Below are 23464 nucleotides of genomic sequence, written 5' to 3' on the forward strand. Positions count from 1 at the left end.
GTTTACTGAATCTTACTTCTTTCATTTCCATTCTGCTTTTAAGCCCAGTGAATTTTTTATTTCACATACTGTCTATTTCAGTTTGATGAAGTCAAATTTATTACTCTACTGCCCTTCAAGTAGGTTCATAAAAATTTAATCGAGGCAAGACTTCACCTCTTGGGCTAAGCCTTTTTCTTTTACATTTATGGTAAGTGATGACTATTCTTTATGATAAAAGACAAAGTTTATGCTATTGCTTTCCGTTCACAGAACTACTTATGGCAACCTTTTCTTTCTAGCCTGAAGCTGGAAAACCATAATTTTAACAAAAGCTGATTGAAAGTATTTGAGGTTTAGAATATTTTTATTCTAAATTTTTATTCAGGTAAAGAAGTTCCCCACCATTACTAGTTTACGAAATTTTTTTTTTTAAGTCAGAGACGTGTGTTGGATTTTATCAAATGCTTTTCCCTCATCTATAGAGATGATAGAGGATTTTTTTCACCTTTTATTTATGAATGGTGGTGAATTTCATCACAGATTCCCACCCTGGCATTCCTGTGATATAGCCTTGTAAATGAATAAAACATAGCTAACTCAGATAATGGTGAATGTTCTGGAGAGGATTTTAAAAGGTCACGAGGGTGGTATTTGTGACTGGGAGGCCGGGCAGCCCTCTAGGAGGAGATGGCAGGTGAATGACAAATAGGCGCCAGCCCGGACCCAGGGCCTGCAAGCACCAGGGGAGCGGCATTCGGAGGATGGCTGTGAGAGGTGGGGCCCGCGTACCCAGGGAGAAGCGGACCCATCTGGGCTCAAAGGTGTGATGCGAATCGGACACACGAAGGCCCGCTGCGCTCACAAGCCCCACCCCCATCAGAATCACACTCTGGAAACTGGCAAGGCCCAGAGCGTCCCCCCAACTCTGTCAGCGGTGACACCTCTGGGGACGCCCACCGCGACGACCGCGCTACCTGCCCCGCCCAGCCTCATCTCAATCATCCCCGAGGCCCCGCCCCTCGGCGTAAGCCCCGCCCCTGCAACCGAGCCTGCGCGCTCCAAGCCCGGCGCCGACTCCCAGAAGCCCTTGGGGGGCGGTTCTGTCTCTCGGGGCGTCCTGTACTTCCGGCCAGACCCGGGCCTGGTATCGACAACCACTGGGCAGCCGCGATCCAGAGGGGCAGGGAGCGACCGGCCCAGGGCTGAGCCAACGGACGCTGTGCAGGCTCGGGGCAGGTCCATCCACCTCGCTGCCTGCGCATCGCTCGGCGCCGCCGCGCCCCGGCCGGGACTACGTTTCCCAGAGGGCGTAGCGGCGGGCGGCCACGCCCACCTCCGGCGGCGGCCCCCTGCACAGTTCCTGCGGGCCTGGCGGGGTCGCGGGCTCGGCGGCCGGGGTCGGGCGCGGGGCGGGGCCGGGGCGGGGCCCGCTGGCTGCCAGGCGGGCCCGGGGCGGGCCGGGTGTGTCGACGCGGCCGCGGGGAGCGTGTGCGCGCGCGGCGGGGACATGCCGGGGGCGGCGGGCGCGGGCCGGAGGGCGCGGGCGCGCGAGCGGGGGTCCCCGCCGCGGCGAGGCGCCCCCCGCACAAAGCCCGGGGTGGGCCGAGACCGGAGCGCGGGGCCCCCGGCCGTCTTTGCCCGCCCCGCCCGGGGAAGGCCGTGCGCGAGGAATGGCCTCTCAACCAAGGGCCAGCGAGGAGCGGTGACCGCGGGGCCTGAGTTCAGAGGTGAGATGACAGGTGGCCGGCCGGGAGGACGGGAACGACTCCATCCCTCGGGGCGAGGGGAGGGTGAGGCCCTGGGGCAGGGGGCCTCTCTGGGCCCGGGTGCTAGTGCGTGTCTTCCTGTGGCTGCGAGGAGGGGCGGGGGCGTCAGAGGGTTGGAGTTAACCTGAGTCAGAGCATCAGGCAGCGGGCAGGGAGAGACCTTGACTTGCCCAGGGTCACCCTAATCTGGCACCTCCCCGTTTCGGTGCTCCCAGAAAGAAGCCACCACCCCCGCCCCGCCCCGCCCCGCGGCAGCCCTAGGAAGAGTAATGACAGTATCCCAGCTGCCCCTTCAAAATTCGTCCCATCCTGCTCGTGCCGAGCTTCTGATTCTCCACCTGTGGAAGCCCTTCCTGATTGATGGCTGAAGTTTAAGACTCAGCAGGAAGGCCCCCCTTACCAGGTTGGTGATTCCGGCGTGTGGTATAGATCTGGTCTCTAACCACTCCTTTCCCTTCCCCCAGCTCTGCCTGCCAGGGACACTGCTCTCCTCCAGGAGAGGAGGCACAAGCAGGAGGCAGCAGGGACAGGAATTGAGCTGAAAACCATGCCCCCGGTGAGTTGGCATTTCCTCTCTCCTCTCTGAAATGCAGTCTTGCTTTTCAGGACTTAGTAATGTTTATTTTCTTTTAAAAGTTTTCAGTTTAAGAGACCTGTCCTGGTTGCCGGTTCCCATTTCCTCCCATTCTGGTGAGTGATGGGCTGCGGGCATAGCCCAAGATCTCCCTTCCTGCTTCCTCGTCATCCCATTCAGTGTTCATTCTTCATTGACGTAGTGATTCAGCCCTTCCCTGGGCCACTTGTCTCAGAGGGACTCTGATGGATGGGGAAGGACTCCTTGGGGCAAACACGGCAGCTCCTTGTACGGTCCCTGGTTTGTTTGGGATCCGCTTTGTGCCAGCCTCTGGAGAAACAGATGGCTCAGCCCCAGTGCCTGCTCTCAAGTTGCTCACAGCCTGTTGGCAGAAAGTCGTGGAAGCAAACAAGGTTCTGGAGTGCAGGAGTGCTTGGAGCAAGTACCGTGAGAGGGCGCTAGAAGACCTCCTGGCTTCTGGCCGCCTGTGGGGGAGGGTAAGGAGTCTACCAGGAGGATGAGTTTGAGCCATGCTTTGAAGGGAGAGATGTTTGGCAGGCAGAAGAGGGAAGGGCAATGCTGGCGCAATGTGGAAGGGCTCAGTTGATTGTGTGGCTTCTTAGAATGCTGATAAACAGTTTTGTGTGTGTCTGTCAGCTGTGTCCCGTAAATGTATGAACCAGGTTCCACTCATCCCACCCAAACTGCTTTTAAGCAGGTCACCAGTGATTTCTGCATTACCAAATGCAGTGCTCAATTCTTAGGCTTTTCTTTGTCTCTCATTGGCATTTGAAAGAGCTCAGGGGTGGGCACACTTTTCTGTAAAGGGCTAGTAGTAGATCTTTTAGGTTCTGCAGGCCTTAAGGCTCTGCTGCAGCTACTCCACTCTGCAGCCTAGAGCTAAAGGAGTTGCAGACAATATGTAAATAAACGAGTGGGGTTGTGTTCCAATAAAACTTTATTTACAAAAACCAATGGCTGCCAACCCCTGAAATAGCTCATCCCTGTCCTCCAATGGGACCCTTTCTTCCTTTGACTTCTGGGTCACCACACTCATCTGGCTTTCCTTCCACCTTCCTGACCTCTCAGTTTTCCCTACTAGTTCCTCCTTATCTCCCTGGCCTACAGCTGTCGGCGTGCCTCAGGACTCTTCTTGGCCCCCTCTTGTCTGCACACCTTCCCCTGGGAAGGTCAGCCCATACCTCTCTGGGAAAACTAGCCACATGCTGGCCTCTCCCAAATTCACCTTTCCGGCCCCAGCCTCTCCTCTGAGCTCCAGGCCTGTGTATCCAACACGACTCCCTCTTGGATGTTGAATAGGTGACTAACACATCCAAACCCAAATTCCTGAGATTCACCCCAAAACTGGCCCCTCCCACAGTTGTCTCCATCTCAGATGAGGGCAGGTTCATGTTCTCAGTTCCTCAGGCTGGAAAGCTCGGTGTCATTCTTATCTCCTGAGTTTTCCTCACCTCCTGAATTTGGTCCATTTGCAAATCCTGTCAGCACTGTTTTCAAGTTGTCTCTAGAATCTGACTCTCATCACCATGCCCACTGCCCAGTCCTTGTTGTCTACTGTCGGCGCTGACTCTCCTTCTGTGACCACCTGCTACCTATGGTCCCCATGCTTGCTTCCCAACCAGCAGCCAGATGGGTCTCTCTTAGGTCTGTCCCTCTGCTCAGAACCCTCCTGGGGCTTCCCTGGATGAAGGCCAGACAGGGCCCCTTGTACCTCTGACACCCACCACCACACTCCCTCGTCACTCACTTTGCTATCTCAGAAGTTGCCTTCTCCTTGTCCCCATCACCCTGTCTGAAATTTCAAAGCCTCCCATTCAAATTCCTCACAGCCCTCTTCCCTGCTTTACTTTTTTAAACTCTTAGCATTTTTCAACGTCCTGCATATTTTACTTAAGTCGTCTGGTTTTCTCTTGTCTGATTCCCTTACTCCAAAGTACACTGGACACAGAGATTTTGGACAGTTTTGCTCCAGTGCCCAATACAGAAAATATTTGGTGGATGAATGTGAATATAGTTTAAAGTTCACTTGTAGCCAGTGTTTCACTATTTAATAGGGTATTATGATCACCATTTTTATACCTGAAGATGTGCTTTTTCCCTGATTATTTTCTATGGATATATTTCCAGAAGTTTTTCTTACCTTGTAGACTAAAGTTTACCAAACTTACATGAAATCAGAATACTTTTAAAATGTATATTTGGGTGGAATAGCAATAGGGCCTCAAAAGCTAGAATTCATGCTTTAAAAAAAAGTAAACATCACCAAAAAAAAATTACTACCAATTTTTCATTCCTGTGCTTTAAAAATTAACTGGGGGCCTGGCCCAGTGGCGCAGCGGTTAAGTTTGCACGTTCTGCTTCAGCGGCCCGGGGTTCACCAGTTCAGATCCTGAGTGTGGACTTATGCACCACTTGTCAAGCTATCCTGTGGTAGGCATCCCACATATAAAGTAGAGGAAGATGGGCACAGATGTTGGCTCAGGCCCAGTCTTCCTCAGCAAAAAAGAGGAGGATTGGTGGCAGATGTTAGCTCAGGGGTAATCTTCCTCAAAAAAAGAAAATTAACTGAATGAAAAAAACTTTTTAATGCATTTTTTCCTATAAAATACTTTTTTCCCCTTTTTTCCTGTAAAATATTAACACAAAGTATTTTTGTAAGGCTAGAGTTGCTTTTGTTTTAATGTCTCCATCTCATCTTCATTAAGAGTTAAAGCACCAAATCAGATTGCTGTATCAGGTGCAGATGCTGCCCCTGCGTGTTTTCTCTGAGGTGTGGTGTGATGTTGTGAAACCCGTCTGGAAATCTACACATTTACGTGATGGCAACAGGAGGAAGCCTAGGACCTGCATGTCTGAGGGCCTTTTATGTCCTAAAGCAGGTGAATCCAGACATCAGTTAGAGAACGTTTGTTTGATCTGGAAGCTGTGTTGTCTAGTGGATCTTGTTCCACTGTCAAGGTGAAGGGATATCACACATTATTGCTGTTGTCAGAGTGGAAGCTTTTGCTAGAGGCAGGGTAGTGTAATGGTCACAGGTGTGGACTGTGGAGCCAGATGGCGCGGGTTCAGACGTTAGCTCTGGCATTAATCGCAGGGTAACCTTAAGGCAACTTTAAATGACTAGGTTTTTTTCGTCTATAAAAATGAGCTTATAACAGTACCTGCCTTGTGTGGTTCTTGTAAGGATTAATTAAGCTAACACATGTAAAGTGCCTGGAACAGAGTAAGTGCCTGGCACGGAGTGAGAACTCAGTAAGTGTTAGCTGTCAGCATCCTCATGTCATTCTGATTGTTTTAGAAATTTACAGACAAGCCCCTTAGGTGACATACATTAACAGACAATATATAGTGTTCGACAGGAGTTGGCAGTCTGGCCCACAGGCCAAATCTGGCCCACCACCTGTTTTTGTGTAGCTCGCGTCCTACACATGGTTTTTACATTTTTCAGTGGTTGAAAAAAATCAAAAGAACAATATTTTATGATGTGAAAATTATATGAAATTCACATTTTGGTGTCCATAAATAAAGTTTCCTTGGAGCACAGCACACTCGAGTGTTTACATACTGTCTGTGGTGGCTTTCGTGCGACAGGGGCAGAGTTGAATAGTTGTGAAAGAGGCGATGGCCCACAAAGGCTAAAATACTTGAGTCCCTGCGCATTACAGAAAAACTTTCCTCATATGGAGGTTAAGCATTGAGTATGGAGCCAGACTGCCTGGTCCCACATCCTGGCTCTGCAGCTGACTGGTCTTGGGCACATTACAGCGCTCCATTTCCCCATCTGTAAAATGGGAATAGTCGTAGCACTGACTGTGAGGGGTGTTATGGGGATTAAAGGAACCTATATATGAGTATCTAGAATTGTGTCTGGAATATTATAAGTGCTATGAGCTATAATTGTTACTATTTACAGTAAAAGACATTTGCTAACTCTCTTAGTCCGTTTGGGCTGCTATTACAGGACGACACAGACTGGATGGCTTATAAACAACAGAAATTTATTTCTCACAGTTCTAGGGGCTAAAGTCCAAGATCATGGTGCCAAGCAGATGCCGTGTGGTGGCTGGTTCCTGGTTCCTAGCTCATAGCTGGCACTTTCTCACTGTGTCTTCACTTGGTGGAAGGGCTGAGGGAGCTCCCTAAGGTCGATTATAAGGGCACTAATCCCATTCCTGAGGGTCCACCCTCGTGACCTCAGCAGCTCCCAGAGGCCCCACCTCCAAACACCCTCTCACTGGGCATTAGGATTTCAACATGTGAATCTAGGGGCACACAAACATTCAGACCATAACACTCACTAAAGTCACTGATGCTGTGCCTAAAGGGCAGTCTCTATAAACTGAGAGAATGTCTTAGAAAAATACATACTGTTAATATTGGGTCCCTCTGGAGCATGGGATTAGAGAGGTAGAGAAGGGGACACTTTTTGTTTCGGTTTGTTTTTGGTGACAAAGGCCAGCCCTGAGCCAACATCTGTTGCCAATCCTCCTCTTTTTTCCTGAGAAAGAGTGGCCCTGAGCTAACATCTGTGCCAGTCTTCCTCCACTTTGCATATGGGACATTGCCACAGCATGGCCTGGTGAGTGGTATATAGGTCTGTGCCTGGGATCCAAACCTGTGAACCTTGAGTCATCAAAGTGGAGTGCATGTACTTAACCACTACGCCACCCAGCCAGCCCTGGGATATTTCTTTCTTTTCTTTCTTTCTTTCTTTTTTTTTTTTTTTTTGGTGAGGAAGATTGGCCCTGAGCTAACATCTATTGCCATATCTTCCCCTTTTTGCTTGAGGAAGATTGTTGCTGAGCTAACATCTGTGCCAGTCTTCCTCTATTTTGTATGTGGGATGCCACCACAGCGTGGTTTGACGAATGGTGTGTGTGTCCGCACCTGGGATCTGAACCTGTGAACCTCGAGTCACCAAAGGAGAGTGTGCAAACTTAACCACTGTGCCACCTGGCTGGCCCCTTTGGGACATGTCTTATTAAGAAAAAATCCCAAAAAACCCAATTGCCAAGTATAAGAAAATATTAGAACTTATGTTCTTCTCTTTAGGAGCCCCCAGATTCCGGTTTTCTTACCAATGACAAAGTTGTGACAGATGCTAGAAAAATGGATGTCATTTTCTCTTGTACCAACAGACCTATAAGTTATTGTAAAGATGCTGTAAAGATATTGTAAAGTTTTAAAAAAGATATTGTAATTTGTATACAATTTATATACTATATATAGTATATAATTTGTTTCATTTAGTAAAGAATATCTGAAAAATATTTGAAATATTTGAATATCTGAAAAAATTAAGTGCAAGATGTGCCAGGCAGGGCACATGCAGTTAGAGTTATAAGACTGGGATCAGTGGAAACCTGCCTTTTAGAATCGGCTTAGAAGGGAAGCACAGAAGGAGCGTGTGTCTTAACACCCACATCTTTGAACACAATTGAAAATCTTTGCACTGAAATGGTTTTTTTTGTTTTTAAACCACTTTATTGAGGTATGATTGATATGAAAAGAGCTGCACATTTTTAATGTGTACAATTGGATGCGTTTGGGGGTAAAGGGGTAAGCGAAACCGCCACCATTGAGCCCATAAACTTATCTATCACCTCCCAAAGTTTCCTCCTGCCCTCTTTATTATTATTATTACTTTTGGTAGTAAGAACACTTTACATAAGATCTACCCTCTTAGCTAATTTTCAGCATGCAATACATATTGTTAGCCACAAGCACCATGCTGTCCGGTAGATCTCTGGAACTTGTTCATCCTGCAGAACTGAGACTTGTCGCCTTTCACCATCGCCTCCCCATTCCCTCCTCCTCCCAGCCCTGGCCTCCACTTCTCTGCTCTCTGCTTCTCTGAGTTTGACGATTTTAGATTCCGCATATACGTGAATCACGCCGTATTTGTCTCTCTGTGTCTGGCTTATTTCACTGAGCATCTGCATTGAAAGGTTTGAATTTTAGTATACTTGAAGATTTCTACTGCTGAGTCTTTCACGATTTTCAAAATTGAAGGCATTTAACAAGCTGCTGGTGTAAAATGCAGGTCAGTAGCAGACCGACATGAACAACCCCAGGATCTAGAGCCGAGCCTTTCTGGCAAGATGGGCGCTCCTACCAGTTGTTCAGCTAGCAGATCAGTTCCTCTGCTTTCATGGGCAGGTGCTCCAACTTGCACAACTATTGTTGAGAGCTGACCGGCGTTCAGTGTAGACCAGCTCGCTCAGGTAGACCTATGAGTACCTCTTTTACCCAAGGCTCGCTAAGCAGTTCTTGGCTCTTTCCTGCAAGTATTACCAGGTGTTTTCCCTGGCCCAGGGCCTTTCAGTCTCCGGTTTAGCAGCTTTATGCCTCAGGAGTTTCCTGTCTTTATGCAAAGCAAGCTATCACTTACAAAACCCTTGTGACTTGTCTTTACACAATTCGGTTAAAAATGTCTTCAAACCTGGTGTGGGTTAGAGAACATGTGATGGTATATTACTCAACCGATGCCGAACCTCAAAGGGACTTTTGTTTCCGGGAGAATTATGTGACCCTTTAAACCAAAGGTTCAGCTGTGGGTCAGCGTCAGCACAGCTAACATTCATTGAGCACTTACGGGGCACCGCATGTGGTCTGAGTGCTGTGTGTATGCTGTCTCGTTTAATCCACATCACAGTCTATGAGGTTGGTTTGTTGATTTTTCCATTTTACAAATGGGACTCTGATGCACAGAGGGGTTGAGTAGCTAACTCAGGTTTCAGAGCTGGTGAGTACCCCAGTCTGGATTTAGCCTTTGGGGTAGTTGAACTTTTTTGCTTATTCGAGTACATACTTTGAAAATCCCAAGGCTGCTGGTATTTAAATCTACCTTCGGTTAGCCACAGATTCCTGGGGTCTGAGTTTGAATTCAATAAATGTTTAAAATACGTCCGAATGGGGGCCGGCCCCATGGCCTAGTGGTTAAAGTCCTGTGCACTCTGCTTCGGTGGCCAGGGTTCAGGGGTTTGGATCCCATCTGCAGACCTACACCACTTGTCAGCCATGCTGTGGTGGCAACCCACATCCAAAAAATGGAGGAAGATTGGCACAGATGTTAGCTCAGGGCTAATCTTCCTCAAGCAAAACAAGAGGAAGATTGGCAGTGGATGTTAGCTCACAGCAAATCTTCCTCAGCAAAAAAAAAAAAAAAAAACCTCCATTGGAAAGTATCAGAATTATACACTATCATAAAAATATGCCATATAAAAGTGCACCAGCAGTAGATGAGCAGCATGCCCACTATCGTACATGTGCTCATGACACCTCCTTGATTCTTCCCAGCTTTTCTGAGATGGCACCTTGATTCCCAAAGGCATTTTATTAACTAAAAGCTTTATAGTAGGGGCTGGCCCAGTGGCACAGTGGTTAAGTTAGCACATTCTGCTTCAGCAGCGCCTGGGGTTCACCGTTTCGAATCCCGGGTGTGGACATGGCATCACTTGTCAAGCCATGCTGTGGCAGGCATCCCACATATAAAGTAGAGGAAGATGGGCATGGATGTTAGCTCATGGCCAGTCTTCTTCAGCAAAAAGAGGATGATTGGCAGCAGATGTTAGCTCAGGGCTAATCTTCCTCAAAAAAAAAAAGCTTCATAGTATTTTTTGTTCTTATTATACACTTTATTTCAGAAAAACAGAATTTTTTTTTTTAAACACTCAACATCAATTGAGCACAAAGTCAGAAATCCTTAGAACCCGGTTTGGGGTTTAGTTGTGTTGTCTTTTGAGGTTCATCTCCAGCTTTATTCCTCCATTCTTCTTCTGGTCCAGGCCACTCAAGTGTCCTCATGGTGAAAAGTGCTCTGGTATTTGTTGTGCCTGGAACAATTTACCTCCGTTGTTTATTGTTTTGAATTGATGTCAGATATTTTTCTTGCATGTACCTCCTTTCACCTGCACAAAATTGCCAGTTCTCCCAGGGCAGGGGCTGTCTCCTTATTTTTCTCATTTCTCTGAAGTTTATGTATGACACAGTGAGGCCAGCTGTCCAATAATTAACTAGATTTCCAAATAATTAGATGTTATTCCCTACATGTGTAGTCTCTCACCCAAAATGGAAAGGTAATCCTTGGGCCCCTAATTGGTTTTTGAGGGCCGCCATAACACAACGCTGCAGACTGGGGGGCTTAAACAACAGACATTTATTTCTCATGGTTCTGGCGGCTGAAGTCCAAGAGCAAGAAGTGGGCAAGGGTGGTTCCTCCTGCAGCCTCTGCTGGGCTTGCAGACAGCCTTTGCTCGCCCTGTGCTCACATGGCCTTTCCATGGTGCTCACCCATTCTCTAGTGTTTCTTCCTCGTCTTATAAGGACACAAGTCAGATTGCATTCGGGCCCAACTATGACTTTATTGAACTTTTAACCATTTAACTCTTTTTTTTTATTGTCATAATAGTTTACAGAATTGTGAAATTTCAGTTGTACATTATTATTTGTCACCATGTAAGTGCTCCCCTTCACCCTTTGTCCCCACCCCCCTCCCCTTGGTAACCACTGGACTGTTTGCTTTGTTTGTGTGTTTGTTTATCTTCCACGTATGAGTGAAATCATGCAGTGTTTGTCTTTCTCTGTCTGACTTGTTTCACTTAACATAATACCCTCAAGGTCCATCCATGTTGTTGCAAATGGGACGATTTTGTCTTTTTTTATGGCTGAGTAGTATTCCATTGTATATATATGCCACATCTTCTTTATCCAATCATCAGTAAATGGGCACTTGGGTTGCTTCCACGTCTTGGCTGTTGTGAATAATGCTGCAATGAACATAGGGGTGCATACATCTCTTTGAATTGTTGATTTCAAGTTCTTTGGATAAATACCTAGTGGTGGGATAGCTGGGTCATATGGTATTTCTATTTTTTTTTTTTTTTGAGAAATCTCCATACTGCTTTCCATAGTGGCTGCACCAGTTTGCATTCCCACCAGCAGTGTATGAAGGTTCCCTTTTCTCCACAACCTCTCCAACATTTGTTATTTTTTGTCTGGGTGATTATAGCCATTCTAACGGGTGTAAGGTGGTATCTCGTAGTTTTAATTTGCATTTTCCTGATAATTAGTGATGCTGAACATATTTTCATGTGCCTTTTGGCCATCTGTATATCTTCCTTGAAGAAATGTCTGTTCATATCCTCTGCCCACTTTTTGATCGGGTTGTTTGTTTTTTGTTGTTCAGTTGTTTGAGTTCTTTCTATATAATGGAGATTAACCCCTTGTCAGATATATGACTTGCAAATATTTTCTCCCAGTTGATGGGTTGTCTTTTCGTTTTGTTTCCTGGTTTCCTTTACCTTGCAGAAGCTCTTCAGTCTGATGAAGTCCCACTTTGTTTATTTTTTCTTTTGTTTCTCTTGTCCAAGTAGACATGGTATTTGAAAAGATCCTTTTAAGTTTGATATCAAAGAGTGTACTGCCTATATTTTCTTCTAGAAGTTTTATAGTTTCAGGTCTTACCTTCAAGTCTTTGATCCATTTTGAGTTTATTTTTGTGTATGGCAAAAGACAATGGTCTACTTTCATTCTTTTGCTTCTGGCTGTCCAGTTTTCCCAAAACCATTTATTACAGAGACTTTCCTTTCTCCATTGTATATTCTTAGCACCTTTGTTGAAGATTAGCTGTCCGCAAATGTGTGATTTTATTTCTGGACTTGCAATTCTGATCCATTGATCTGTGTGTCTGTTTTTGTACCAGTACCATGCTGTTTTGATTACTATAGCTTTGTAGTGTATTTTGAATTTAGGGATTGTGATGCCTCCAGCAGTGTCTTTTTTTCGCAGGATTGCTTTAGCTATTTGGGGTCTTTTGTTGCCCCATATGAATTTCAGGATTCTTTGTTCTATTTCTGTGAAGAATGTCATTGGGATTCTGACTGGAATTGCATTGAATCTGTAGATTGCTTTTGGTAGTCTGGACATTTTAATTATGTTTATTCTTCTAATCTGTGTGCATGGAATATCTTTCCATTTCTTTATGTCATCATCAGTTTCTTTCAATAATGTCTTATAGTTTTCATTGTATAGGTCTTTCACCTCCTTGGTTAAATTTATTCCAAGATATTTTATTCTTTTTGTTGCGATTGTAAATGTGATTGTATTCTTGAGTTCTCTTTCCGTTACTTCATTATTAGAGTATAGAAATGCAACTTATTTTTGCAGGTTGATTTGTACCCTGCAACTTTGCTGTAGTTGTTGATTATTTCTAATAGTTTTCCGATGGATTATTTAGTGTTTTCTACATATAGAATCATGTCTTCTGAAAACAGTGAGAGTTTCACCTTCTTCATTACCTATTTGGATTTCTTTTATTCCTTTTTCTTTCCTAATTGCTCTGGCCAAAACCTCCAGTACTATGTTGCATAAGAGTGGTGAGAGTGGGCACCCGTGTCTTGCTCCTGTTCTCAGAGGGATGGCTTTCAGTTTTTCCCACTGAGTATGATGTTAGCTGTGGGTTTGTCATATATGGCCTTTATTATGTTGAGGTACTTTCCTTTTATATCCATTTTATTGAGAGTTTTAATCATAAGTGGATGTTGGATCTTGTCAAATGCTTTCTCTGCATCTATTGAGATGATCATGTGGTTTTTATTCCTCATTTTGTTAACGTGATCTATCACATTGATTGATTTGTGGATGTTGAACCATCCCTGTGTCCCTGGTATAAATCCCACTTGATCATGGTGTATGATCTTTTTAATGTACTACTGTATTTGATCTGCCAATATTTTGTTGAGGATTTGCATCCATGTTCATCAGTGATATTGGCGTGTAATTTTCCTTCTTTGTGTCGTCCTTGTCTGACTTTGATATCAGGGTGATGTTGGCATCATAGAATGAGTTAGGAAGTGTTCCATCTTCCTCGATTTTTTGGAATAGTTTGAGAAGGATAGGTAATAAATCCTCTTTGAATGTTTGGTAGAATTCTCCAGAGAAGCCATCTGGTCTTGGGCTTTTATGTTTTGGGAGGTTTTTGATTACTGTTTCAATCTCTTTACTTGTGATTGGTCTATTCAGATTCTCTATTTCTTCTTGATTCAGTTTTGGGAGGTTTTATGAGTCTAAGAATTTGTCCATTTCTTCTGGATTGTTCAATTTGTTGGCATGTAGTTTTTCATAGTATTCTCTTATAATCCTTTATATTTCTGTGGTATCCATTGTAGGTTCTCCTCTTTCATTTCTAATTTTATTTATTTGAGCCTTCTCTCTTTTTTTCTTAGTGAGTTTGGCTAAGGGTTTGTCAATTTTGTTTATCTTCTCAAAGAACCAGCTCTTTGTTTCATTGATCCTTTCTACTGTCTTTTTTCTTTTGATTTCATTTATTTTTGATGTAATTTTTATTATTTTCCTCCTTCTTCTGACTTTCAGCTTTGTTTTTCTTTTTCTAATTCTATTACATGTAGTTTGAGATTGTTTATTTGAGATTTCTCTTGTTTGTTAAGGTGGGCCTATGTTTCAATGAATTTCCCTCTTGGGACCGCTTTTGCTGCATCCCATATGAATTGGTATGGTGTGTTTTCATTTTCATTTGTCTCCAGATATTTTTTGATTTCTCCTTTAATTTCTTCAACGATCGATTGGTTGTTCAGTAGCACAATGTTTAGTCTCCACATCTTTGTCCCTTTCGCCACTTTTTTCTTGTAGTTGATTTCTAGTTTCATTGTAGTATGGTTGGAAAAGATGCTTGATATTACTTCAATCGAATTAAATTTATAGAGGCTTGCCTTGTTTCCCAGCATATGGTATATCCTTGAGAATGTTCCATGTGCACTTGAGAAGAATGTATTCTGCTGTTTTTGGATGGAGTGTTCTATATACATCTATTAAGTCCATCTGGTCTAGTTTTTCATTTAATTCTTCTATTTCCTTGTTGACTTTCTGTCTGGATGATCTATCCATTGATGTAAGTGGGGTGTTGAGGTCCCCTAGTATTATTGTGTTCTTATATCTCCTTTTAGGGTTGTTAATTGCTTTATTTACTTTGGTGCTCCTGTGTTGGGTGCATAAGTATTTATAAGTGTTATGCCTTCTTGGTGGCCTCTCCCTTTATCATTATATACTGCCCCTCTCTGTCTCTCTTTACCTGTTTTATCTTGAAGTCTACCTTGTCTAAGTATTACAACACCTGCTTTTTTTTTGTATGCCATTCACTTCGAGTATCATCTTCCATCCCTTCCCTCTGAACCTGTGTTCATTCTTGGAGCTGAGATTTGTTTCCTGGAGGCAGCATATTGTTGGATCTTGTTTTTTAATCCATCCTGCCACTCTGTCTTTTGATTGGAGAATTCAATCCATTTACATTTAGAGTGATTATTAATATATGAGGGCTTAATGCTCCCATTTTATCACTCATTTTCCGGTTCTTCTGCGTTTCCTTTGTTTCTCGTCCCATATATTTTGGACTACCAGTTCAGTTAGGTGGTTTTCTATGATGGTTTTCTTAGTTTTCTCCTTATTTATCATTTGTGTCTCTTTTCCAATTATTTGTTTAGTGGTTACCATGAGGTTTGTATAAAAAATCTCATAGATGAGGTAGTCCATTTTCTGATAGCCTTATTTCCTTAGACTAAGCTGATTCTATCCCTCTCCTCTACCCCTTCTCAGCTGTTATTGTCACATCTTATTCCATCTTGTGTTGTGAGTTTGTGGTTAAAATAACAAGATTATATTTATTTTTGATATTTTCCTTCCCTTTATCTTTAATGTTATAATTAAGTGTTTGCTAACCTGTTCTGATGGAGAGCTACAATTTTCTGATTTTGTCTACCTATTTATTTTCTTGCTCAGGGCTTTGTAACTCGTCCCCCTTTTTTTCCCAAGTATGAGGGCCTTCTTCAGGATTTCTTGTAAGGGGGGGGTCTTGTGGTGATGAACTCCCTTAGTTTTGGTTTATCTGGGAAAGTTTGTATTTCTCTATCATATCTGAAGGATATTTTTGCAGGATAGAGTGTTCTTGGTTGTAAGTTTTTGTCTTTCAGAATTTTGAATGTATCATTCCACTCTCTCCTAGCCTGTAAGATTTCTGCTGAGAAATCTGCTGAAAGCCTAATAGGAGTTCCTCTGAAAGTTATTTTCTTCTGCCTTGCTGCCCTCAATATTTTTTCTTTGTCATTGTCTTTTGCCAACTTCACTACTATGTACCTTGGAGAAGATCTTTTTAAATTGACATAGTTAGGTGATATGTTGGTTTCTTTCACTTGTATTTCCAGCTCCTTCCCCAGGTTTTGAAATTTCTCAGCTATTATTTCTTTGAACAAGCTTTCTGCTCCATTCTCCTTTTCTTCTCCCTCTGGAATACCTATAACCTTATGTTGCATCTCCTAATTGAGTCAGATATTTCTCAGAAAATTTATTCATTTCCTTTTACTCTTAGTTCTCTCTCCTCCTCCATCTGAAGCATTTCTATATTTCTGTCCTTATGATTGCTGATTCATTCCTCTATAATATCAGCTCTGTTACTCAGGGAATCCATATTTTTCTTAATCTCATCCATTGTGTTTTTCATCTCTGGTGTTTCTCATTCTTCTTTGTAGTTTCAATCTCTTTTTTGAAGAAGTTCCTGATTTGATTGAACTATCTGTATTTTCTTCTAACTTGTTGAGTTTTTTTATGGTAGCTATTTTGAATTCTCTGTCATTTAGATTATAGATTTCTGTGCCTTCAGGATTGATTTCTGGCTACTTGTCATTTTCCTTCTGATCTGGAGATTTAATATATTTTTTCATATTGCTTGATGGTGTATATTTGTGCCTTTGCATAGTGGTAATATGTGGTCATTATGTCCACCTGCTGCCACTGGATGGGAGTCAGGAGCTGTGCATTTTGAGCACCCTGCAATCTGCAGCTCAGCTCACAGCTGCTGCTTTTCTGGATCGGCTGAACTATGGCGCTGGGCAGGGGGAGGGGCTCTTTCTTTCACCTATGTGATCCTGGGGACTTCTCACTCTGTCCTCGCTGTCTGCTCTCTTGTGGTGCTAGCTTGCTGAAGACACCCCTGCAATAGCTAGTCACCTCTGTGTGGTGCTTTCCCTCATGCTGTGAGGGACCTTGGAGAGCGACATACCTCCTTCCACTTCCTCCAGGGGTTGCAGCACCTCCACCTTCAGACATATGGCTGTGTGGGTCTCTCAGATATCTTTTGTGTTGTGTGGATGTCCTCTGTTGGTTTATGAATGTCCTTTTCGTTGTATCTTAGAGGGGAGAGTTTAAGGGGAGAGCTCACTCTGCTGTGATATTGACATCACCCTTCCATTTAACTTTTACTTACCTCTTTTAATGCCCTGTCTCCAAACACAGTCACATTTTGAGGTACTGTGGGTTAGGACTTCAACCTTTGAATTTGAGGGCCACGATTCAGTCCATAACAACCCCCTAGTTGTGTTGGGGCATGAGCACTGGTTGAGTAAGAATGTGGTTTTGTCCTTTCAGAGCTTGGTGACGTTTGGGGATGTGGCCATAGACTTCTCCCAGGAGGAGTGGGAATGGCTGAACTCTGCTCAGAGGACTCTGTACAGGAATGTGATGTTGGAGAACTACAGGAACCTGGCATCGCTGGGTAAGGCTGTTTCCCACACCTCCTCCCACCTCTCCCCTGACTGCTGCCCTCACTCTGAAGTCTCTCATCCCTTATCACTATGTGCTGCACTGCCCCTCTCCCATCAAGCCAAGAAAGTGTCATCTCAAATCTGGACCCATAGCATGACCATGTTCTACTTCTTATGTTTTTAGGACTTTGCGGTTCTAAGCCTGATATGATCTCCTCACTGGAACAGAGGAGAGAGCCCTGGATCACAAAGAGAAAGTTGACAAGAGGCCGGTGCCCAGGTGAGTGTGGGAGACCTAGGTGGGTTGAAGCCACTCCCAGTCACAGTTCAGTGACCTCAGACCTGTAGGGTCATCAACAGACCCTTCCTAAGCCTCCAGGCTTGGAGGGAAAATTGAGGCCTCTTGAGCCTGGGCTCCCAAATTTTCATTCTCCCCTTGTCTCTTCTCTCCCCTCTCTCTAAACCTCTCTCTGGATCCCATTCTTCCCTAGCTCCTTCTCAGACCCTTTGTTGTTCAGACTTAGATCATCATCTCTGTTCTTTAAAAAATCTTTCACTGATTCTGGTGTAGTTTTTAGTATCTTATTTCTGTTTGACTAGATGGTTGTTTCATTTATGGGCTTCTTTTAACTGGTGTTTCCTGGGTGTCAGCTTTGAGTAAGGCCGTCAGGTGCTGGTTGATAAGATGAGTGTAAGCCATTAAAGAATTAACTTTATTTAATAATTAAATTAATTTAGTAATTAAGTTATCTCCTAGGGGAGCCAAGACGTATCTACATAACTTAAATGGATTAGAAACTGCTCTTCTACGTATGATCAGTATAAATAGGGACTTAAGAGGAAGAGGAAAAATCATTCCAAATTGCAAGCCAGGAAAACAAGAAACTAAAGTAGAACCTTTAGCAGAAACATCAGAATTAGAAGAAAGAGGTTGGTACGTTAGGAGATGAGTTTGGGTTGGGCTGTAATAGTTTGGGTTTCAGGGGGCCTTCCCGGTGTAGACAGGCAGTGTGCACTTGGGTGATTGGCTCTCAGAAGAAAAGAACAGTGATTCTGATTTGATGGAATGTTCTTACAGATATTGTGATGATATTTATACCACTTGGGAATACAGAGATTTCAACCACAGCATTATTTCTGGAACAACAAATTAATCAAGTAAGACAAGGAATCAGAACTACAGATTTCTTCTGGAGGTTATTATAATAGGAAATGGCAATAATTGCTAAGAATTGAGAATCCTATAAGACCTCTTTGTTCAAGTCATACATCCAAGGAAAAGTTTGTATTGACAGAACGGGACAGGTTGCTCACAGTTATAAATTACGGCAACTCACGTGGGTCATCATATGGCCCAGGAGAACTCAAATGGTGTTTTTGTGAAAGTTTTCCATTTAACATCATACTCAATCACATTCTCTGAACTAGTTTTATGAGACAGAAGTGGATTTTTCCTTCTGTCGATCCTTCATCTGTTGCTGAGACTCTTCTCAATTATGAAGACTTGCACTTTTAAGGCCAGGATCTGACCTTTTGTTAGTTAACACTAATGAAAAGCACAGGGCATTGTAAAAGAAAAAAAAAAGAGAGAGCTAGAGATAAAATGGAGAGTCAAAGCGAGTGTTCCTTAATAATGCTGAAATAAGGATTGTATGGCAATTCTCTTCTATGGCCTCCCCTCCCTCTTTGTATTAGCCACATCTTGTCTTAGATTTCAATTTTTATGAGCTCTCTTATCTCCTGCTCTTCAATTTCTTTTTCTAGTCTCCTGCTAAAAACATAATGTGCATGGCTTGCTCAACGTTTAGATAAGAAAGTTCATATTGTGTCCTTTAGGATTAAAGCTGCACAGATTTGGGAATGTAAGGTTGGTTGGTCATATAAAAAAATTTTCAAAACAATGTGCTTTTTTGAGGATTTTAATTCATCTCATTACATTTTTGAAGTTTTCTTCATACTAATACATAACAAAAGAGATATTTACTTTCTTAATATTCTTTTAGACTTGAAGGCTGTGCCAGAGACCAAGGAGTTACCTCCAAAGAAGGACTTCTGTGAAGAGAAGTTATCCAAGGCACTGCTGATGGAGAGACTCACGGACTGCAGTCTGCAGTGCTCCGTATTCGGGGAAAACTGGGATTATGGTGCTCTGTTTGAGAGGCAGCCGGTAAGTCAGGAGATAACCCTTAGTCAAAACACGATAGCCTTCATCAAGAAAGCCTTCTTGATAAGAAAGGAGACCATGACTGCAGTAAGTATGGGAGACGTTTCCATTTGGATACAGTGCTTCTCGTAGACAGAGTCTCCCCACAGAAGAAGGAGTATGCAGCCTTGATACACAGAGGAAAAGTGGGGAAAAATTCAGCTGTAATGAATCACAAATGTGTATATTTAAATCAGAAATGCCTGACCTGTAATGAAGGTGAGGACTTTGAGCAGGGTCTCAACCCTTCGTTTTCATCAGAGGTTTTGTATGAGAGAAAAACCTTGCCGATGATTAAATAATACGTATTGAATGTGGGAAGCCTTCAGTCAGCATTAGAAATTCATACTGTGTGTCAGTTCATGCTTCTCTGCAGAATTACACATTCTCCATGGCAGAAACAGTTTCTCCTCACTGTTTTTTTTTTTTTCCAAAACATGTCTGATATAATTAGGCCCAGTCACTATGTGACCTGGGTCACTCAAAGCCTAAGTGTCAATTCTTGGTACCAAGTGCCTCTTTCACAGCATGTGGATGCAGCCCACCCCAGAGCCACTGTGGGGTCATGAGCATGGTTTGATCAAAAAACATCTTTGTGCCGTTTCAGGGCTTGGTGCCCATCACCAGTGTGGCCGTAGACTTCTCCCAGCAGCTTGAGCCAGCTCAAAAGAGTTTCTGTAAGAACGTGATGTGGAAGAACCATGACCTGGGGCCAGTAGGTAAGGATGTCCCTCTCCCAGATCTGAATGTGTCTTCAGGATCCACCATTTTCATTCCTCGGTGTTGAAGTGTGTGTGAGTGTGTTGCGGGGGCTGGGGTGGAGGGGTGTCTTCTGAAGTGTTGAGCTGCATCTTTGCCTCCAGTTCCTAAGATAAGAATTTGACATTTGTGGAGGTGAAAGTTGGGATCTTCATTACGGTTGAAGCATTGTCTTTGATGTCTTTCAGATGCCCCTCACTTTTCTTTCTGCTGCTTCCTGTAATGACACTTTTCTCTCAAAGCCAAGGAACTGGATCTCAATTTGAGAATGCCAAGAGTATGACTGAACCCCTTGTCCTTTCACACATGCAGGATGTTGTGTTTCTAAGCCAGATTTGGTCTCTGTATTGGAGCGAGAGAAGGAGCCTTGGCTGGTGAAGAGAGAGCTGACAAGAGGCCTGTTCTCAGGTGAGCACCAGAGGCCTGGGGTGGAATTGCCCCCGCAGGTTAGAGCGTAGCTTTCACTGGAGAGGCCGCATGCTCGCTGCTGTTCAGTGGAAGACTTTACCAAGTCCTCCGAGTCTGGAGAGAAAATTGAGATCTGGGCTTTCACAATTATTCTCTTTCCTCCTCCTTTGCCGCCTTCCCTTGAATGGGAACTCCTTCCCTGTAGCTCCTCCTGTTCCTGGCCACTCACGTGTGAATCAGCCCCTTGGTTCCTTAGTGACCTTTTCCTGACCCCCATGTACTTTTGAGCTGTCTTCCAAAGGTTTACTCTTCCGTGATCAGATGGCCCCTTCCCTTCATTAAGTGTCCATTCCTGTAAGAACCATGGCTTGGAAGTTATTTGAGGGAGCCACTCTGCTTGGCATTGGCAGGCCGTTGGAGAAGGAGGGGATTTACACATACATTGCAAACCATCAATTAATTACTCTGATAAGAGGATAAGACACGTTCGTGGGTAACTCGCATGAAGTAGCGTTTGCAGATTTTCCAGTAGGGTGTTACATGCGCAAAGGAGAGGATTCCCACCAGCTTCCTTGTTCCAGTTGGACAGGGTGGGCAAAAGTCAAGTTGCAAGAAGACGTAATTGGAGGGTCTCTTCCTCTTTCCATACACAAGGGAAGGAAAAGAAATTTCTTTAGAAAATACTGGTTTGTGGAAAGTGTAATCCTATCACCTGTGTTGTCTGCAGCCGCAAAGGGCAAGGAATGACAGGTACCGCCAGGGCTACTTGGTTGTTGAAGCAATCAACGTTTATTGATAAAGGGAAACACAACAAGGAGCAGGGATAAAGGGGAACAGCAAATCGGTACTTACAACATCCACACCACAATCAGCCGGGGAAGTCCCAATAGTTTGTACAGCGGGTGGGAATGCCGATTGTCCGGGTCCGAGGCAAAGCGTCCTTTCCTCAGTGAGACTCCCAGTTGTTCTATGTCTGTAACTCCCTTTTATCCTAAGTTTTCTCTGGGCTCTGACTCAGGGTTTCAGACATTTGGATACTTTGAGTTCTTTCTTCTTGTTCCCACGGATGGGGTGCTTCTATCTTTTTTGTTCCCACGGATGGGATGTTTCTAAAGTCCAGTCAGGTGCCCATCAGGGTGCCCAGCCCAGACAAGGAACATGACACAGAACATATTCTTGTAATTTGTGCCTTAGAGTCAGGGCCAAACTGGCCACCTTTGACCCCGAGCCCAGACACATTCCTTCACGTAGGGCCCAGGCCCAGTGTTCTTGGAAGACGGGGAGGTCAATGAACTCTGTACAACCTGTCTGGAAAAAGAATAGAAAATCATGATCACATGTTACCAAGGCAATTCTAGATTCTTCAAGTGATAACAAACATATTTTTTCACAGAGTAGAAATTGCTGTGTGTCTTCAGTTGCAGTTTTTCACATGCTTTACATGTTGTATATGCCATTGCTCTATTAGATTATTTTACATTTCTTGATATTAGAAATATAGGGGCTGGCCCCGTGGCCGAGTGGTTAAGTTTGCACGCTCAGCTGCGGTGGCCCAGGGTTTCACTGTTTTGGATCCTGGGTGCGGCCATGGCACCACTCGTCAGGCCACGCTGAGGTGGTGTCCCACGTGCCACAGCTAGAAGGACCCACAACTAAAATATACAACTATGTACTGCGGGGATTTAGGGAGAAAAAGCAGAAAGAAAAAAGAAAAGATTGGCAACAGTTGTTAGCTCAGGTGCCAATCTTTAAAAAAAAAAGAAACATACTTATAATAGGTATCTTTATGTAAGTGAAAATGATACATTTTGGGGATTGCCATATCCCTGGATATGAACATCTGCTTGGCTTTGAAAGTTTTGTTTGCATTTAGTGACTCTAGCAATGACTGGCTGACCAGATGTCTGGGTTTAATTGCATCCTCATAGCACCAGGTATTTTTAATGAAAATGTGTTCATATTATTTGGTGAAAGATTATAGCCTGAAGTTATTTTTTTATTATGAAACAGGTTGAATACTTTCCCTAAATTTACTTATTCTCTTTATCCTTTTGTAAAATGTTCCTCATTTATACCCATTTCTCTGTTTGTATTATAAATGTTTTCTTAACATTCCCAGTGACTTTTTTATATAAAATATTAATTCTTTGATGTATTGTCTCAAACTCTTTTTCACATATGGTAATAAGAGTTTTTGTTTTAATTAGACCTTTTAAAATTGTGATATGTAAAATTTTTAAAATTTTCATATAGTCTAATAAATTATTTCTTTTATGATTTCTCCTTCTATTTGTGTCCTTAGAGACTTGATCTGTGTAGTTCTCCTTCATTATTTTAGTGGGTGTCTAGTATTACAATATATGGAAATACCATAGTTTACTTAACTAATTTACTATTGAGGACATTTGAACATTTAGGTCTTTTCAGTTATAATAAACAGGGTCTAGTTTGTATGTATCTTTTTGCATGACCAAATTATACATATTTTTAAAGTTTCATGGATATAGTGCTATAACAATTGGTGAATAATTTATGAGAATACCTGTTTCTAGACATCTTTACCAATAATGACTATTTTGTATTTCTTTTTTTATTTTTGCCAAGCTGTTGGGTGAAAATTGAGTTTTGTTTAATTTTTATTTCCCAGACTACTTGTGATATTGAGAATAAATGCATTTAAATCCATTTAGAGTTCATATTCTGATAATGGTGTGTTCGTACTCATCACCCACATTTCTACTGGGTCATATTGCCTTGCCTTTATATAGTATGAATATAAATCCTGTTTCATAAATGTGATAAATTTTTCCCCAGTTTCATGTGGCCTATAAGTTTGCATATGATGTTTCTGACTATACAGTAGTTTAAATAGGGTGGTATCTTCACTTATAGAAGCGTTTACTTTGTTGACCTTTTGTATCACTCGTAATTTTTTGTTAAAATTAATAGATGTGTGATTCCCATTTGTACCACGTAACAAATTTGTTGGGTCTTGTTTCTATTATGTATTTAATTCTTTCTTGCTGTCTTCCCATCCATGAACACAGGATGTCTTTCCATTTATTTAGGTCTTCTTAATTTCATTCAGCAATGTTCTGTAGTTTTCAGCATACAATCTTGCACCTCCTTGGGTAACTTTATTCCTAAACAATTTATTCATTTAGTGCTATTTTTCATGGAATTTTTTTCATAATTTCCTTTT

General features: G+C 43.1%; 1 protein-coding gene across 1 annotated transcript in view; it reads left to right on the forward strand.

Moving 5' to 3' along the window:
- The window catches only part of LOC103556518 (zinc finger protein 471), a 49557-nt gene that overhangs the window by 20314 nt on the left and 5779 nt on the right, over positions 1-23464 (forward strand). Inside the window, exons 1-7 of the mRNA XM_070558603.1 lie at positions 794-1709; positions 2213-2304; positions 16777-16903; positions 17077-17172; positions 18896-19059; positions 19703-19814; positions 20167-20262. Coding sequence (XP_070414704.1) covers positions 809-1709; positions 2213-2304; positions 16777-16903; positions 17077-17172; positions 18896-19059; positions 19703-19814; positions 20167-20262 — 1588 coding nt within the window. The 5' untranslated portion in view covers positions 794-808. Of the gene's footprint in view, positions 1710-2212; positions 2305-16776; positions 16904-17076; positions 17173-18895; positions 19060-19702; positions 19815-20166; positions 20263-23464 lie in introns of the transcript that reaches the window.

Source organism: Equus przewalskii, chromosome 9, assembly GCF_037783145.1.
Source record: "Equus przewalskii isolate Varuska chromosome 9, EquPr2, whole genome shotgun sequence".
NCBI lineage: Eukaryota > Metazoa > Chordata > Mammalia > Perissodactyla > Equidae > Equus > Equus przewalskii.